At 48.3% G+C, this 19,008-nt stretch overlaps 1 protein-coding gene across 3 annotated transcripts in view; it reads right to left on the bottom strand.

Annotated features, from left to right (window-relative positions):
• LOC138249750 (signal peptide, CUB and EGF-like domain-containing protein 1) overlaps positions 1–19,008 on the bottom strand; it is a 325,594-nt gene that overhangs the window by 118,929 nt on the left and 187,657 nt on the right. For all 3 annotated transcript variants that reach the window (XM_069203825.1, XM_069203833.1, XM_069203816.1), the window contains one exon: positions 17,972–18,107. In XM_069203825.1, coding sequence (XP_069059926.1) covers positions 17,972–18,107 — 136 coding nt within the window. The remainder of the gene's footprint in view (positions 1–17,971; positions 18,108–19,008) is intronic.

Genomic DNA, 19,008 nt, shown 5'->3' with positions numbered 1-19,008 from the left:
GCGAGGCCCACATTCGATACCAGACTCCAAACGGAGAGAACACTGCAGGGGCATCAAATCGAAATGAAACAGGCACCTCAGGGGGAAGGGAAGGGGGAGCACCTCAGCCGGATGAGTGCACGACACCACAGCTCCACAAGGGGGCTCCATGTCCACTGCTGTATCCTGGGGAGTGCAAAGCCACAGTCTCTCAAGTGGATGCCTTTCTCCACTGGTTCTGGCGGGGGCATTGTGCCCAGAGTGCTTCATCCTGCTAAGGACAGAGGTAGTGGATGCCTTTCTCCACTGGTTCTGGAGGGGGCATTGTGCCCAGAGTGCTTCATCCTGCTAAGGACAGAGGTAGTGGATGTGATACTCCACTGGTTCTGGAGGGGGCCTGGTGCCCAGAGTGCTTCTTCCTGCTAAGGACAGAGGTAGTGGATGTGATACTCCACTGGTTCTGGAGGGGGCTTTGTGCCCAGAGATCTTCATCCTGCTAAGGACAGAGGTAGTGGATGTGATACTCAACTGGTTCTGGAGGGGGGTTTGTGCCCAGAGTGCTTCATCCTGCCAAGGACAGAGGTATGGATGCCTTTCTCCACATTACTTACCACCAGCCTCGGACAACTGACCACTGGGGATGGCAGCCATGTCAGTGGTGGTGCCACAGGCTCAGGATGTTGCAGGCCGCTGGCGGTGCTTGCGTCGGGGTCATTTGCGGCAGTGCTGGCGGTGGCCTCTGTGGCATTAGTGCTGGCGGCGGCCTCTGTGGCATCGGTGCTGGCAGTGGGGTCAGTGACTGCGGTGCTGGCGTTGGGCTCTGTGGCGGCGGCGTGGACTGAATGTGTGACACTGGTCCAATTGTCTGTGTCACCATCCCTCTCCTGACCTGCCCTTTATTATCTGGGCCTTCCCCACCTTGGATGGTGGCGTATCTGTCTTGCCACCATCCCCTTTCGTTTTCCCTAAGCCCTTGGTGGCAGCTGTTTTCTGCTTCTCCCTCTGAGATGTGGGCAACCTTTTGACTTTGGCAGGTGGCGGAATGTCCTTGCCCTCGCTCCGTGGCACACTGGCAGCCCTGTTGGTTGGAGAACTCCAATAGCCCGCAGTTGCTGGCACCACTGTGCCTGGTTAGGTGGTGGCTGAGGTGCTGGGTTAGGACCTGGAAAGCTTGGCCCTAGGGGAAGGACAGGGGGGAGGTGTGGGGAAGAGGTCAATATTAGCCAGGAAAAGTTTTTTAGACACTGGGACGGGTAGATGGAGGGGGTTTGGGAGTGGAGGAAGAGGTAGTGGTTGTAGGAGGTGTACGTCTGCTGGATTTGGGTGAAGGTGCATGGGCTGGAGGCTGTTGTGAGGTGGATGGCTGTTGGGTGGGTGTGTGCCTGCGTTTGTGCACTTTGGGAGGAGGGCTCACAGACACACTGGTAGAGGACACAGGGGATGTGTGAATGTAGTGGGGGTGGTGAGTACACAGTAGCGGTGTGTGGTGATGGGCGTGCTGGTGATGGAGGTAGTGGCTGAAGATGTAGTGCATGCAGGTGTGAGTGGAGATGAGACAGGGAGGGAGGAAGAGGACATGGAGGAGGGGGACACAGTGGAGGCAGTGGATGTTGGTATGTGTGCATGGGTATGATGCTTGTGTGAGTGCCTGTGGAATGTGTGGTGCTTATGTTTGCCAGAGCCACCCTTGTATGTTGAGGTGTGTGCATGCTGGTCTGATGGTGTGCTTGGGATAGGCTGAGGTACAGGGGATTGGGTCTGGGTGGAGGAAGCTGGAGGGGGGAGGCTGGACACAGGGACAATGGCTGCCATCAGTGTTGAGGCCAGAGCCTGAAATGCTCTCTGTTGGGCTGCCTGGCCAGAATGAATGCCCTCCCGGTATGCATTTGTTTATTGCAAATGCCTCTCGACACCCTGGATAGCATTCACAATGGTGGATTGCCCAACAGTGAGGGATCTCAGGAGGTCAATAGGCTCCTCACTGAGGGCAGCAGGGCTGACTGGGGCAGGGTCTGAGGTGGCTGGGGCATAGGAGATGCCCACCCTCCTGGGTGAGAGGCCACGGGACACACGCTGAGGGGCTGCTAGGAGGGCGGTGCTGGTAGGGTGGGGCGGCAGCTGTAGCTGTTGATGCGGGGGGCACAGAGGGGCCCGCCATCGCAAGGGAGCTCCCATCAGAGGAGTCGCCGCTGGTCTCTGCTCCTGTCCCCGCCGTGGAGCTCCCTTCACCCTCAGTCCCACTTTTGGCTTCAGACTCCGTTGTCTCTCCCTCCAGGGCCAAGTGGGATGCAGCTCCCTCCTGCTCTGGTGCCAATGCTCCTCCACCTGATGATGCTATTGCACACAAGAACAGGGAGACCACAAAAAGAGGGGGGGGGGGGGACAGAAGGACATGTTCAGTGCATGCAATACCACTACAGTTGGCAGACACTACAGACAGCAACCCTCTGCACTACGCCATGCACTTAGAGTTCCTAGATTAATCACATGCCCATGGGGTACAAGGCCTATGCCCGATCGCTGCACACATGGAAGTCACAGGAGCCTGACTAGGTGTAGAAGGCTCTTACCACTGGTTGGGTTGGGGTGCCACATAGCCTGCCTCACAAAGGGACCTTGCCTACAAAACTCGCCCTGGCCTAGGGGAACCCACTGCCCACCTCCCCCACCCAGACACCTCAAAATGCTCGCTGAGTCAGATGGATGTGACTGTACTCACCCCCTTGTGGCTGCTGTGATGCCCTCAAGCGCCCATCACTCCGGATATGCCACCGTCAGGATCCGGAACATCAGGGCGGGTCATGGTGCGACTGGCACCCCTTGCACGTTGGGAGGCCATCCCCAGCTGGGCCTCCGCCGTCTTCTTGCTCCAGTGGCGAATGTCCTCCCATCTTTTACGGCACTGGGTGCTCTGTCTGTGGTGGACCCCCAGGGTCTGGACGTCCTTGGCGATGGCACGCCAAATATCCTTCTTCTGGTGGGCGCTGACCTAGAGGAATAGTACAGGGGAAAAGGAAAATCTTTAGCTGTCTGGACCGTCACAGTCATTGACCGTCGTTCCCACCCTTGTCCTGACGCACATACACTCACCGTCCGCTCATGCAGGGTTCAGTCCCCCCCACCCCCCAATATGTATCTTCCATCCACACCACTCCAAACAGGCATTGCTGATACAGCATGCTCACAGTGTACTCACCTGTTTGTCTGAAAGACTGTAGAGTAGCGTGTACTGGGGGAGGACCCCATCCACTAACTTCGCCAACTTCTCAGAAGTGAAGGCAGGGGCCCTTTCCCCAGACATGTGAGCCATCGTCGCTTCCAGACTGAGGTCACAGCAGCACTTGCAGTGTAGGTCATCTCCTGTCGAAGGTCAGGTATCAAGTGAGCGAACTAACAAACTGGCGGTCACGTTCGCGGCGGTGCGTACCGTCACCGCCGGCGTACATCGTAATACCTATAGGGTCCATTGCTAACCAACGCAGGATTGTGCCGCCTACTGCGACTGTGTACAACGCCAGCGCAGTTACCTCATATCCCCTTGTCCCACCTTACAGGCCAGGCAGCCCACCATTTCAGGGGGCCACATGGCATTAATTTGAAAATGTGTCACACCTATCTAGGACTTGCATACACACAGTGACAGGCATATTGCGGTTTGACAAATGTGTGCAATAAATTATTTTTTAATACCTCAGTGTTGGCTGACTTTCTGCTTGCTGTTCTCGTCCATAGGGCACGTTCGCTGTGGCAGGTGAGGAGATGGCGGCATCCTCCGGTGTACAGACCACTGGTGGACCTGTCGACAATGGAAGAGAGACACATAATAGTCACCTACAGACTTGATCGTGCAACAATCCATGAACTGTGTGCCCAGTTGGAGCCAGACCTGATGTCAGCAGTCCACCATCCCACAGGGATTCCCCCCTCTAGTGCAGGTCCTGTCAGTACTCCATTTCCTGGCAAGTGGGTCTTTTCAAATTACAGTGGCCATTGCATCAGAGATGTCCCAGCCTATGTTTTCAAACGTGTTGTCCAGAGTGTTGTCTGCCCTGCTGAAACACATGCGCAGCTACATCGTGTTCCCTCAGGTGGAGGATTTGCCTACAGTGAAAGGTGACTTCTATGCCCTGGGACATATCCCCAACATCATAGGTGCCATTGATGGGACACATGTGGCCTTGGTACCCCCGCAAGAGTGAACAGGTGTACAGAAACCGGAAGAGCTACCATTCAATGAATGTGCAGATGGTGTGTTTGGCCGACCAGTACATCTCCCATGTGAATGCCAAGTTTCTGGCTCAGTGCATGACGCTTACATTCTGAGGAATAGAAGCATCCCTTATGTGATGGGGCAACTCCAGAGGCACCGTGTGTGGCTAATAGGTGAGGACAAGGACCCTATACCATATGAATAGTTCTCTGGGGTTGTCCCTAAGGGTTAGTGTGTGTCTAACAGTTGTCCCTCGACATTTGCAGGGGACTCTGGGTACCCCAACCGGTCATGGCTACTGACCCCAGTGAGAAATCCCAGGACAAGGGCAGAGGAACGCTACAATGAGGCACATGGGCGAACTAGGAGAGTGATTGAAAGGACCTTCGGCCTCCTGAAGACCAGGTTCAGGTGCCTCCATATGACAGGTGGTTCTCTCTACTACTCACCAAAGAAGGTGTGCCAGATCATTGTGGCCTGCAGTATGCTGCACAACCTGGCTTTGCGACGACAGGTGCCTTTTCTGCAGGAGGATGGTCCAGAAGGAGGTCTTGTGGCAGCTGTGAAACCTGTGGACAGTGAAGAAGAGGAGGCAGAAGAAGAGGATAGCGACAACAGAAACAACGTTATCCAGCAATACTTCCAGCGAAACACAGGTAATTATATGTCACTGCCTCACACATCTCATACAAATTTTAAACCTATCATACGTCTGCCACTTTCACCCAGTGTATGGACCCTGACTTGTCACTTTGCCTTTCCATTTCACAGATGTGGGTCCCACTGTGTGACCTCTGCTACATTACCTCATGGACTAGAAATGTGTTACATTGGTATGTTGACAATACATTTGACAATACATTCGACATTACTATTTTCCTTAGTTATTGCAAATACACATTTGTGAAAGCACAGACTGACTCCAGATTGTTTTGTGATTCAAGGGTGTTTATTTCAGTGCAAATTAGTGGAGGGGGTTGTAAAATGGGCAGGGGTGATGGTGGCGTATTGTCCATGGCAGAGTCCAGTCTATTTGTTTCACAGGTGCATTGTCCAAAGAGGCATAGGAAGTGGAGCTAGGGCAGTTGATGGATGGACAGGGTGACGAAGTGGGACAGAAGGATGACTTTCAGGGGGGTCTCATTTCCTGGAGGGGGTCTTGGCATTCTTCTATGTCTGTGTCCTGGATCTCAGGGACCGTTTGCGGGGTGGTTCTCCATCTGCAGTGGGTGGGGTGCTGGTGTTGTGGTCCTGTGGCAGTGCCTCCTGTCCACTAGCGCCAGCTGAGGTGGTGGGCTGTTCATCATCCAGGCTAGTGTCAGGGGCCCCATGTTGTGCCACACTGTCCCTCCTGGTGTTCACAAGGTCCTTCAGCACCCCTACAATGGTGACCAGGGTGGTGTTGATGGACTTTAGTTCCTCCCTGATCCCCAGATACTGTTCATCCTCCAGCTGCTGGGTCTCCTGAAACTTGGCCAGTACCGTTGCCATTGTCTCCTGGGAATGATGGTACGCTCCCATGATGTTGGAGAGGGCCTCGTGGAGAGTGGATTCCCTGGGCCGGTCCTCCCCCTGTCGCTCAGCAGTCCTCCCAATTCCCCTGTTTTCCTGTTCCTCTGTCCCCTGAACCATGTGCCCACTGCTACTGCCCACAGGTACCTGATTTTCTTGGGGTGGTGGATTTGACTGGGTTCCCTGTAGTGGTGGACACACTGCTGCTTGACGTGTCCTGGGGACAGAGAGATGGGCGCTGTGCTGGTGTTCCCTGAGGGGGGAGGCTCTGTGGTGGCATGTGCCAGTGTCAGGGGAACAGACTGTCCTGAGGTCCCAGATGGGCCGGGCTGGTCATCTTGATCCAGTTGGACAGAGCTGCTGTCATCACTGTGGACCTCTACTGTTGGGGGATTGGACATGTCTGGAACCTCCTGTCCGGTGACGTTGGGTAGGGGTCCTGCAGGGGTGTAAAGGCATGATTATTGCATCTGTGTGTGCCATCTTGTTCAATCGGTGGGTGACCCTGTACTCCAGTGCTTGCATTCTTGTCTAGGACATTGTGTGATATTTGGCTTGGGATCTGTGTGGGTATCTGTAGTGGACATGCTTTGGTGATGGGTGTCCATGCTTTGGTGTTGCATGCAGGGCTTGGTGTTGGGATGTGTGGGTTGTGATAGTGGGACATTTGTGAGGTGTTGGAGTGATGGAGGTGAGGGTAAGGGTGGGGTATGTGATAGCATGCAGGTAGGGTGGGGGATGTAATAGTTAAGATTTGACTTACCAGAGTCCATTCCTCCTGCTATGCCCTCAGGATGCAGTATAGCCAAGACTTGCTCCTCCCATGTTGTTAGTTGTGAGGGTGGAGGTGGGTGTCTGCCGCAAGTCCTCTGTACTGCAATCTGGTGTCTTGAGACCACGGAATGCACCTTCCCCCGTAGGTCGTTCCACCTCTTCCTGATGTCATCCCGTGTTCTTGGATGCTGTCCCACTGCATTGACCCAGTCTACGATTCTGCGCCATAGCTCCATCTTCCTGGCAATGGAGGTGTGCTGCACCTGTGATCCGAATAGCTGTGGCTCTACCCAGACGATTTCCTCCACCATGACCCTGAGCTCCTCCTCAGAGAACCTGGGGTGTCTTTGAGGTGCCATGATGTGGTGTGGGTGATATGTGAGGTGGTGTCAGTTGTGATGTGTGAGAGGATGTGTTTGTGTGTCTTGTCTGAGGTGCGTGAATGTTGTGTGAGTGATGGTGTTGTGTGCCTGTGGGTGCTAGTGTTGTTTCTGATGGTGTCTCTCTCTGGGCTTCTTTCTCAATTTTGGTCGTAAGGGTTTGTGGGTGATGTGGGTGTATGTTTTATATTGGATTGGGTGTGTGGGAGTGGTGTGTGTATGTGCATCAGGTGTGTGTATTTCGAATAGTCCAATGAGGTTCTGTTTTGTAAATGTGTGTGTATTTTGAGCGTGGCAGTGTGTACCGCCAATGGTTTACCGCGGTTGAAAGACCGCTGCATGGATTCGTGGGTCGTGATAGTGTGGGCGTATTCCTGTTGGTGTGACGGTGGAGGTTTTGTTATCGCCAGTTTATCCCTGACCTTTGGTGTGGCGGACTTGTGTGGGTGTCTGGATTTTGGTGGACTCCGGGCTGTGGATCGTAATAGATGTAGCGGAATTCCACCGCTGCAGCGGTGTGTTGGCAGTCTTCTGCACGGCTGTAAGCGGGATTTACCGCCAATGTTGTAATGAGGGCCATAGTCTAGTAAAGATTAATATGATATAATCTTGATAGTGTGTTTTAACCTTTTGCTTCCTACAGGTCTCCTTCCCCGCTGTTCCCTACCTAATCCCCTTTTCCCCCCTTGGACTCTCTTAGACTCTGACATTCTAATCAGAGTATTGGAGCTGTCTTGTGGTGGACATGTTGGGAACGTGCGCAGACCCAGAGGATCTGGTGACTGACAATCTATGGCTGGGACTGGGGTAACGACAACGATGCGTTTTCCCTTGGCTAATGGTCTCTCCTTGACAGCCAACTGAACTGCAGGCAGTATTTTTTCAGTGGATGTAGAACGCATTTCTGCATCGGAATATAAATGCAATTCATATGCAATCAGGACTGTGTCAACCTTCATTGAATGTGACGTACGTAAAACCAATAGCACCCAGAATTATCTGGCTGACCAAATTTGTTTTGTTTTTACGCATATGTAGGTGTTTTGCTTCGACCATGTCTGTAATTATCTCAATATTTGTGTATGCTGTGGTGTCCAAATGTTTGCAGAAGTATACCGTACCAAATCATAAATTGGTTTTATGCATTGCACATAATCTGGTATGTATGTTCTGCCAATGTTTAAAAAATCCTAACAAGAACTGCAATTTTTTAATTTGGTGGTTGGAGTTGTGCACCCTTCAAGGAAGTGTGGTGCCAGGCTCTTTCCCTTATTTGAAAGCTTGTATCCCAAAAACAGGGCACTGAGGAATGCAATATTTTTTTCCTTAAACTTGAATTTGTAGCCCTGTTTGGCAAATCCCAATAAAATGTGATCTACCGTGGCCAGATGTGTATTTAAGTCATCATCTGTCAGATAAATGTCATCTACACAGGAGAATGCTCAGGATCAATATCATGCAATATTGATGATACACAGGCAGAGATCAGTCCCGGACTGTTCTTATACTCTTGTGGGAGTCGACGAAAATCAGTGTTGACTGCAGAGAGCATGAAAAGTCTTATATCCTTGCTTTAGGTGTTTTTTGGGCAGAAGAAACCATTGAATATGTACAAGGTTGTTTAGTATTTTTTGATGATCATGTAAAGTTTTAGTGCAATACCGTGTGAATTTTGAACCATAAATGCGCTTGTGACTGTTTAAGTGTCTGTAATTTAAGACTATTCTATAGGAATGGTCCGGTTTTGCTGTACACAATAAGGGGTTGTTCACTGGAGATACAGTGAACAATTACTCCCTACTACTCAAGGTGTGAGAAAATCTCCGTCACGGGGGCTTTTGCTTCAGGTTCTATAGGGTACTGTGGTTGTACCTGGGGGCTCGACCATACAGGTATAACATGAGGATGAGAATCCCTATCCCAGCCTACAAGGTTGTGGTACAGCACTTGAGCTTGTGCAAGTGCCCAATCTGTAGCATAAACTTGTTTTACTTGCTTTGGAACTAGGATTAAAAACAGTTGGAAAAATGAAATTTTCCCCCTGTGGGAGGGTTCTAACAAACTCTGGTAGCCAATCGTTTTCTGCCAAGAGAATGTCATAGATAAGGACTAATCTTTCCCAGAAAATTACTTTAATTGTGTGCATTATGGCCCCTCTATTTGAATGTTTAATTTATAAATGCCGTGTGCGCAGGAGACCTGCCTGTCTGGGGTTTCGACTTCTATGTACTCATTAGTTGCTCTCCAGAAACCCTTGAAGATTCTAGTGAGCTATCATGACCTCTGCTGCGCTGTTTATCAGAGTCACTGCCCACGTCCTGTTCTTCCCTAATGTTCTCAATATGTGCATCATACTTCTTCGAAATTCCCACAGCCTTCTTTTTGAATTGGGATATTTGTTGAGGAAGTTTTCCTTCCTTTTTGTTGTTACGTCAGACGAGTGTTGCGAGTCCTTTCTTGGTGTCAGGTACCGTTCTCGTCTACGCCCACCTTTCTTGGTCCTGAACGGAACAAGGGCATGTATCAGTATGAGAGGCGGGGCTTAATGCTAATGGAGAAGGTAGCCTCTCCCTGAGGGTCCTGCTGGCGTTTCCCCACCCCTACCATCTTGACTTCCAGAACGCTACTCTGACCCCCCCCTGGGGGGACAATCAAAGCAATTAATGACCCCCACGAGTAACTCGCCACTGGGGGCTCTGCCACATCTAGTTGTCGCACGGGTATTACACTATAGGGACAGAGTCTACCTTCTGAGTCAGGCGAGGAAAAATGAGGGCTGAACAGTGGAGAATAGCACAGTCTGTCTATTCCCAGACTTTTCACCAGAAGAGCAGAAACGGAGAGCTACTTTTCACGAAACGAAGCAAAAATTGAGGCAATTGAACATTCAATATGGCATGGTGTTTCCAGCCCACTTGTTCATCATAGCGAAAAAGGGAATGCAATTCTTTCATGCTCCAGAGCCGGTCTGGCAATGGATAGACACATGTGAGACGATCAGACTAGATACCGCAAGAGGTGGCAGTCCACAACGCAAAGACGCCCTCAACAGATTCCAGCTCAAACCGCCTGCTCCTTCTCCAACGGAACTCCAGCAGGAACGCCAGAAAGTGATGGAAGAAGTGGCCTCCCTGAACGGCCGGGCAATGAGCTCATCCCCCAATGATCGGAGAAGAGATGGACCAGGCAAGCTCGGACCGAGAGACTCATCACTCGACTATCTGAAGAGAACGGATCAGATGTGACACCAGGGACTTCTGACTGCATAATCTGACTCTTTCAATGTAGGAATTTGAACTACTGTGTGGGTACAATGGTGCATTAGCACAATGAGTTTCCCGAGGGTAAAGGGGGATGATTGGAGAAGTTGACCAAGAAGACCGAGGACAGCTGAAACTATGGAGAAAGTAAGATGGGGGGGGGAGGGGCGGGATACTGGCAATGAAGCGCCACAATTGAAACAACTTAAACAGCCTCCCTCTAACTTTGTAAGCACTTATATCGAGTTTATAGTTTGGATGAGAGGCAGTTGTCTTTTTATCCTAGGGAAGGAGAGTTGAGAAATGGTTTGTTGTGATGTTTATATAGGGGATTATGAGTGTACTGCCTCTGAGGGAACACAGACCTGTTATGGGTCATGTCTAAACGAACAGGAAGGAGGTGGGTAGGAGGGATGCAGAGGAGCCTAGGATTAAGGCCAAACAAGGATTATGCCTGAGAAATATAAGTTTAAATCATAGAATGTCTGGGGAACACATACAATGTCACAAAGATATAAAGTCTTCTCCTATTTGCAGCACTGAGGCGTACATGTAGCTATGCTCCGAGAAACACATATGCCACTAAAAAAGGGAAGGGCTATATACGTTGGAGAGGACAGGTTTTTTAGACCACTTACTCAGCCTTCACGAGGGGAACTCGGATCTGTGTGAGGGCTGGGGTCCCGTTCCAACCAATTGATAGTTTTATTGATCCTGATGGGCGCTATGTGGCAGTGAAAGGTAGGCTTGAAGGACGGGATTTAGCTATGGTCAATGTCTACACACCCAATACAGACCGGAGGTTGTTTTTTGCAAGACTTATTGACAGATTAGCTACGCTTCTAATACACACAATAGTGTCTGGCAGAGATTTTAACTGCATGGCGGACCCTGGTGTAGATTGTTAACATCCTCCACTGAAAGACTCCCTAATAACAAGGATAGCATGACAGCCTACAACCTGGCAGACGCAGTGGGGCTCATAGATGCATGGCGAAGATCACACCCACTCACCGAGACTACTCATACTTTTCACACTTGTATGACTTACACGTATGTCTGGACACCTTTCTCTGCACCCCTGAGGTATTCACAACCATTCACAATCTAGAATACTTGGCCTGCACCATATCAGATCATAACCCCAAATTAATGCCACTGGGGTGGGGCCACCCCCAAAACCTGAACCTTTAGAAGGCCCCTATTACCGGGAAGACGTGAAACAGTATATTATTAACTTCTTTGCTGATAATGTAGACACAGCTCCACCCCCTTAATTGAGTGGGATGCTTTCAAAGCGGTACTAAGGGGGAGATGTATAGCAGAGTCAGTAGGGGTGAGGCGCCCACTGATTAAAGACAAAACTAAAGGCCAAAGATAAATTAAGAGAAGAAGAAAAGAACAGGCCAAGGAATCCAGATCTCCAACAGAAAATACTAGAACTGAAAGAGATAGTAGCAGGCCATGTGGAAAAACTTTGTTGCTTAGATTATAAGAATTACATTTCAAGGGCTCATGTGGAGAGAGATAAATCGCGAAGAATGCTTGCGTGATATGGCATCACTAACAAAGGGGGGGACAATCATTATGGAAATACAGACAGACGAGGGGGACAAACTTTACAAACAAGGAGGAGATTAACACATGTTTCTTGAAATATTACGAAAAACTATATAAAAGCGCTCACAATTTGGAAGTGGAGCCCACGTGTGCCTATTTGGACCATGTACCACTTCCAGTGCTCCCTCAGGAAACCGCTGAACAGCAAGGAGGAAATATCACATTACCAGAGGTTAGCAGTGCCATCAAGAGATTAGCTAGGGGTAAGACAAGGAGGACAGATGGCCTTCCAGTCAAATCTTTTGCCACATATTCCAACCTATTGGTCCCACGACTAGTAGCCCTCTATAAAGCGGCAAGGGAACGAGGAACTTTACCAGCCACAACTCGGGAAGCATTAGTAGTGCCCTTGTTAAAACCCGGCAAGACCCCAACTGAGTGTGGGGCATATAGGCCATTGTCTATGCTGAATCTAGACCATAAGATTCTTAGCAAAATTCTAGCAAAGCGGCTCATCCCACATATGATACATTTAGTGCATCCGGAACAGGTGGGATTCATCCCAGGATGGATCACAGCTGGCAACATCCCTAGACTGCTGGTGGTTCTGATGGACTCCTCTTATGAAAAGATGGAGATGGGGATCCTGGCAGTAGATATTGAAAAAGCATTTGACAGTCTTGAAAGGGGTTTTCTTTATGCAGTGATGGCAAAAATGGGTCTGGGAGATGACTATGTAAAATGGGTGAAGCTGCTAAATGAAACTTCAGTACCTAGGGTTCGCACTGGCCAAACAATCTCAGACAAATATGTAGTGGAGCAGGGTACTAGACAGGGATGCCCCTTATCCCCACTATTGTTTGCGACCACTATGGAACCTTTGGCGGCTCTGGCTCGACAGGGAGGAGGGGGACAGGGAATATATGCTGAAGACACATGGCACCGGATAGCTTTATACGCAGATGACTTGATTATCTTCTTAAGCAATATAAGGAGAGATCTGCCTAAGACCAGGCTCCTATTATCCAGTGTTGGCGCCCTGTCAGGACTCGGAATGAATTAGCAGAAATCACACCTTTTGCCCTTAGGGCATGCAGGGGTAGCACCCCCGGATCTGGGCGTATTATAATGGGAACATCGCTGTATCCATATTTGGGTGTCAAACTATACCACAACATACATGACCTCTTTGACGTCAATGTTGGACATGCTATCCAGGCTGCCCAATCACATATGACTTTCTGGCAGATGCTGCCTTTCTCAATGGCTGATAGAGTGGCACTTCTGAAACGTTTTCAGTACTTCCGGTGTGGATACCTAGATTCACCTTTAGGGAGTTAGATACTCTGGTAATATCATTCCTATGGGGGGGGGGGGGGGCAGGGAGAGAATCAGAAGCGGGTGGCCCTGTCAAAATTGCAAAGGCAGTCGACGGACGGGGGATTGGCAGTCCCTGATTAGGAATCCTATTATTGCGCAGCACAACTCCAATGGTTCACACAATGGCTTTCGAGCAGGTACACCGTCAGAGCCCAGGTGAAACCATTCAGACCCACCCTAAAGACATTGGTTAGAGTCCTGTTAAGGATTAGACAACCCAAGGGGGAGGACACGCCAGAATGGAAAGTACTTAAGCAATGGTGGATGCGCTATATACGTAAAAGTATGATCAAAACTCCTTACTCACCTGACTTCCCTTTACTGTTCTTGCAGACTTTGCTGCATGTGGGTAACTGGGAAGGATTGCATATTTGGAAAACAGCAGGAGTAACAACTGTTGGTGATCTCTTTAGAGATGGCACTTTAATCTCTTTTGAAGATCTCGGAGCAGAATTCGATTTACCCAGAGGACATTTTCTGTTGTATGGCTTGGTCACCGCAATCATTCGACAACACTGAGGTGCAGGCTTATCGAAGCCTACTGCAGAAGCCACCAGTACATACCTGGTGGTATCGTCAGGCACATATAGAGCAGTCACAAATTTATACAATGGAATAAGCTGATTTAACCATGCCCTTGGAGCGGTTGAAACTCCAATGGGAGGAAGATCTGGGAGGCCATATACCAGATATCTCCTGGAAAATTATATTAGAGTCCCAAAGGTCTCGAGGAATGCCAGTAAATTAGTGAACTTCATATTTCATAGAGCATACATGATACCGGGGCAGATCGACCGGGGTTTTAATACAACAGGGATGAAGTGCCCATGATGCGGTATGAAGGGGGGTGGAATTTAAACATATGTTCAGGTATTGCCCGCGTTTGAGGACATACTGGGAAGAGGTGACTCATACGGTAGCTGATATCGTAGACAGAGAAGTCCCTTGCACAGCAGGCCGTTGCCTACTGGGTTGGTTCCCGCACACCCCTACAACGAAGGCAACTAGCAGATTCCAGGCCAAACTGGAGATTACCATGAACTTGAAAAACCCACATGGCCAGTCTGTAGATAGATGGTACAGGGAACTAGAGAAGTGGACAATATGCGAAGGAGACGCTCTCCTTCGAAAGGCAAAGAGGAGGGTTGCAACCTCTAGATATGGCAAGGACATGGGAGGCCATAGTGGGTTGCATGAAAGAATTGACCCAGAACCCCACCCCCCGATCCTTCCCTGGATGGCTCATAGAATTACAGGCCTTCTCCAAAATGTTCATTTCCAGGCTTGAGCAGTACACATATCTCCCCTGCCCAAGGAAAGAATTACCTCAGATGAGACTAAAGCACCACATCCCATATCCATTGGACTGGATTCATTGAGGACAGAGGGAATAAAGAGCACGGTTAGATTATAATTGTTTGTGACTATGTTTTTGCTTGAGGGGCAGTATTGATAATATGCATACCAACAGTTAGGCAATTAATATAACTGCACTGTTGATTATGACGCAAATCTGCCAATAAAAATATGTTTACAAAAACAAGGGCGTGTATCAGTATACTGGTACCTGTCAGGTTCTTTCAAATAATCACGATTACGTAAAATCTTACGTTTCTCAGAAGTCTTGAATACATACATTGTCCCTGTGACTAAACATTATCTTTTTTTTTAATGATTTTTAATACCCCCAGTGTTTTTGTTTTAGATGATTCCTGTGTTTGCTTGGAGTTATCCTTTTTAGAATTACCTTTAAGATGTGACTTATTTAGTCTGCCCCAAAATTATCCTGACCTATACCAGTATAAGACTCTGAAATTATTTTTGGTAGCTAGCATTGCTGATCTGTTAAAGGAACTTGTGCGAACCATTGGCGTACTGCCAACGCTGCTGCTTACCCTTTAGTATTTACTGAAATAATTGAGGATATTATGGCAAAATTGGCCATTAATTCCAGCCCCAAGTCCAGGGCAGGAGCAGCCCCATTTTTCATTTGAATTTGTTTTAACACATACAGGAGAAGCAAAAGAGATGGTGTACCATGCATAATGTTATATATTGCAGCAAAACCTGTGCCCCAAGTAGCACAATCGTCTGAGGTACCATTCCAAATGGCAAGCATATGGTGAAAATTCTATTTATCTTGGGGACCCTATAGGGAAACACTGCTTCCAGCTGGTTTGGTTTTTGAGCAAACCAAAATTATTTTTTTTCTCATTTGGCAAGAATCTAGCCCATAATTGCATTAATAGTCACTGGGTTAACCTCTATGTAGCCAATTGCTGTTGGGCAGCTGGAGCAGCCCGCCCCACCCCCACCCCCGGGGCAGTATTCAATGTTCGCCTTATGAATTGTATTAAGCGTCTATATAATCGTACTAAATTATATAATGGGCGCAGATCCGCGGTCAGTAATTTTTGTATATTTCGATGTGGTGCGTAGGCAGCTAGAACATGCCATGAGGACCAGTCATTACCGAGGAGACCCAATCTAATGTTTGACAACATGTGTAAGTTCACCTTGGAATCAGTTTTGATGCTTCTAATATGTTAATTGTATTTCTAAGTAATTGTATGCTCTGTTATGTAATGGAGTATTTGCTACTTTGTATGTATGAAACGTAATTGGATTGGCATCGAAGGCAGGAAAATTGACACATGAATACAAATGTTTCTGTTCTGTATGCTTTGTGTGCCTCGACAAACGTAACATCTCCACCCCCATTAGGTAGCGAATTTGTGAGTAAATGTTGTGTGACAGCATGTCCACAATTTACTGGGATAAATACTGGATTCGCCATTTTGAATTTGGGGATAGAAACACCAAGTGGGGTATCCCTTGAAGAGTTCCATCTTGAATAACCTGCAGACAAATATAGGTGCTCCCTATACAGCAGGGTTTTTCCATAACACCACGGACATCTCCATACAAAGGGTGAATAGCGCACCTTAGGTATATGAGAGAGAACTACTCAGGAGATATGTTAAATAAGTACCTGACCTTGATATGTTGGTGGCGTCATGTTATGCCGTTACTACTTTGGTAACAGGACTGCGTGTTTAGGAAAGCAACCGAATGTAGGAGACTGAGTGAAACAAACACCGTTAGTAGCTATCTCCTGGCAGCTCAGAATGCCCCACCCAAACTTCCAAGCCTGTCCGGTTAAGAGGTTATTACGGCAACCTGAACATGACACTGTCTCCCCGGGGAAGTCATGAAAACAGATCGTACCCCCTTTTGCTCAGTTACTCACACGTTAGGCGAGACAAGATGTGAGATAAGTTTTCAATACATTTATTGAAGCAATTGCAATCTGGTATAAAAACCATGCTACGATAACTAGGCAGATGAAACAAAGCAAAGCAATCAACATTACCATCAGGGTGAAGAAGATACACAACCCCATCATGTTGTGTGCGATTCTAGATGTTCTAGTGATTCCTGTCTAACCCTATGCCTACGTATCGAAGCATAGTGGTTTTAATCCTCTGCCTGGCCCGATCTAAGGGATTGGTCCCTGACCCATAACTGGATACAATATCAGGAATTGTCCGGTCATGTAGTTGGCAATTCTCCTGGGAAGCTCGAAGATCAGCACCAGTAAAACTATCTGTTGTGTAGCACGTGTCGCAGGATGGTCATGACCAGAATACCCTCTACCCTCCTTGGGTCAGTGTGTAGTTTATATAATAACTCATGCCACATTGGGACTACAGCTCTGATGTAATGCTGTGTCTTGGAGATAAAATCTGGCTCTTGGACTGGCAACACAAGTTAGCATATTGTGTACTACGTTTAACAGTCTTGGACAAAGAGTACTGATTATATGTAGTGCAAAGGCTGATCAAATTAGTTTTCCTTGACTTCCTAGATTGAAACAACTGATAAAATGTAAACAAAAATATTTAAAAACAAAAACAAAACTGGTCAGTTCTGGAAGGGCATTTAATATATTTGATTATATTATAGGGTGCAGGAAATAGGTGATTTGTTATTGTTTTTTCAATATTTTATTTTGCCAAAGCTTTCTTCTTTCATTCTTTATCCTTTAAGTCATCTATGTGTGTACACTAAGGGGGTCATTCTGACTCGGTAACCGCGGTGCCGGCGGGAGCCGCCAGAAGACCGCCGCGGTTATTCTGTGTTTCCCGCTGGGTGGGCGGGCGACCGCCAGAAGGCCGCCCGCCCGCCCAGCGGGAAACCCCTTTCCACGAGGATGCCGGCTCCGAATGGAGCCGGCGGAGTGGAAAGGGTGCGACGGGTGCAGTTGCGAATGCAGACACTGAAATTCTCAGTGGGGCCCTGTTACGGGGGCCCCACGACACCCCATACCGCCATCCTGTTCCTGGCGGCCAAAACCGCCAGGAACAGGATGGCGGTATGGGGGTCGAAATCCCCATGGCGGCGCAGCAAGCTGCGCCGCCATGGAGGATTCCCCTGGGCAGCGGAAAACCGGCGGTACACCGCCGGTTTTCCGTTTCTGACCGCGGCGTCAGAATGCCCAAGGGAGCACCGCCAGCCTGTTGGCGGTGCTCCCGCGGTCCCCGGCCCAGGAGGTCAAGGACCGCCAGGGTCGGAATCACCGCCTAAGTCTTCAGATGACAGTATTTCATAGAAATAATACCTTTTTAAGAATCAGATTTTCCTATGATGCACATTAAAACTAGAAAGGGGTTGACAGGTGTTCTAAGAACACATGCCTGCTAAGAAGCACCCACACTTATGTAAGCATTACATGCAATGGCTTATTCATCTTATTAATTCTTAATTAAATATCCACTTTTGCTATCTTCTGGCTGCCACATTTAGGTGGCAGCTATTCCCTTTTTCCTTTATATTTTTGCGGCATATGCTTAAAGTAAAAATAGTAAACAGTAAAATCATACCATAATGTAGCTTTGCCAAAGATTGTTACTTACTTGGTGTAAAATCCCTGTGGACACGGCAGGCAGGTCTGCTGACCAACCTGTGGCTGGTAGTGCCCCTCTTGGCAGGGTGTACAGTCTGAAGAATTTGCACATGAGCCACTCGAACAGCAGAAACAACTCTCTGTATCTAAAGCAAAGAAGTGAAACAGAACATTAGAACTCAAGCAGTAACATGACAAGAATGACAAGATCACAGAGAGGAATATATGGCATGGCAAGAGAAAAGCTGCAATTTATATTGGATTTAAAATAATTGTTTTAGGTAAGTTTTCTACAAAGAAGTAGCTCAGTCAGTGAGTTTCAGGGAGGGTATGTGAAACCAACTAAAACTAAAACAAAACACTGGCCGCTGGGTGAATGTGTGAGGTGGCCAAGGTTCTGGATGGACTGTTGCCATTGGTGGGGGAGAGGGAAGGATTCAAGGTTAGCACTGATTTGCATCAGGTGGGCTGGTTTAGAGTTTAGCCAACAAGTACTTTATTGCAACGGTGACAGAGCACCCTGTCTGCCAAACTCAAGGTTCACTTTGAGTCAGACAGACTGCAAGCTAGCATCAGCCTAAAACTTCCTCTGACAGCCAGACATAGGTGCCGTCTGAAGTAAGCCATCTGACCATACACTATTGAGAATGGGCAGTCAGGTGTCTTTTTTTTTTTTTTTTTTTAATGTCAGTCATCACCAGAGCTATACTGGCAGTGAGAGACAGTAACACAAAAACAAAAAACAAAAAGTGTCCCACGTGCCATGGAAGAAAAACTCCTTGGTGTATTTTTATTTTTCAAAACCTTTGAGAGTTTGTTTTTAAAAACAAATGGCTAGAAAAATTTGATGGCCAGCCATCATGTTTGACTGAGATGTCTGTCAAACTTTTTTCTACTTTGACCAAAACCACCATGACAGCAGTTCCTGCCAATATATAGAGATGTCAGCAAGGCTGGCAAACATCTGTAAATTTGGTGGGCAAAAGGACAACAAAGTGCTCCACCTCTCTGTCTGCCTCTACTTCAACTGCTAAATCCTAGACCAAG

This window comes from Pleurodeles waltl, chromosome 1_2, assembly GCF_031143425.1.
Source record: "Pleurodeles waltl isolate 20211129_DDA chromosome 1_2, aPleWal1.hap1.20221129, whole genome shotgun sequence".
Lineage (NCBI taxonomy): Eukaryota > Metazoa > Chordata > Amphibia > Caudata > Salamandridae > Pleurodeles > Pleurodeles waltl.
This window is presented reverse-complemented; position numbering and strand designations above follow the sequence as displayed.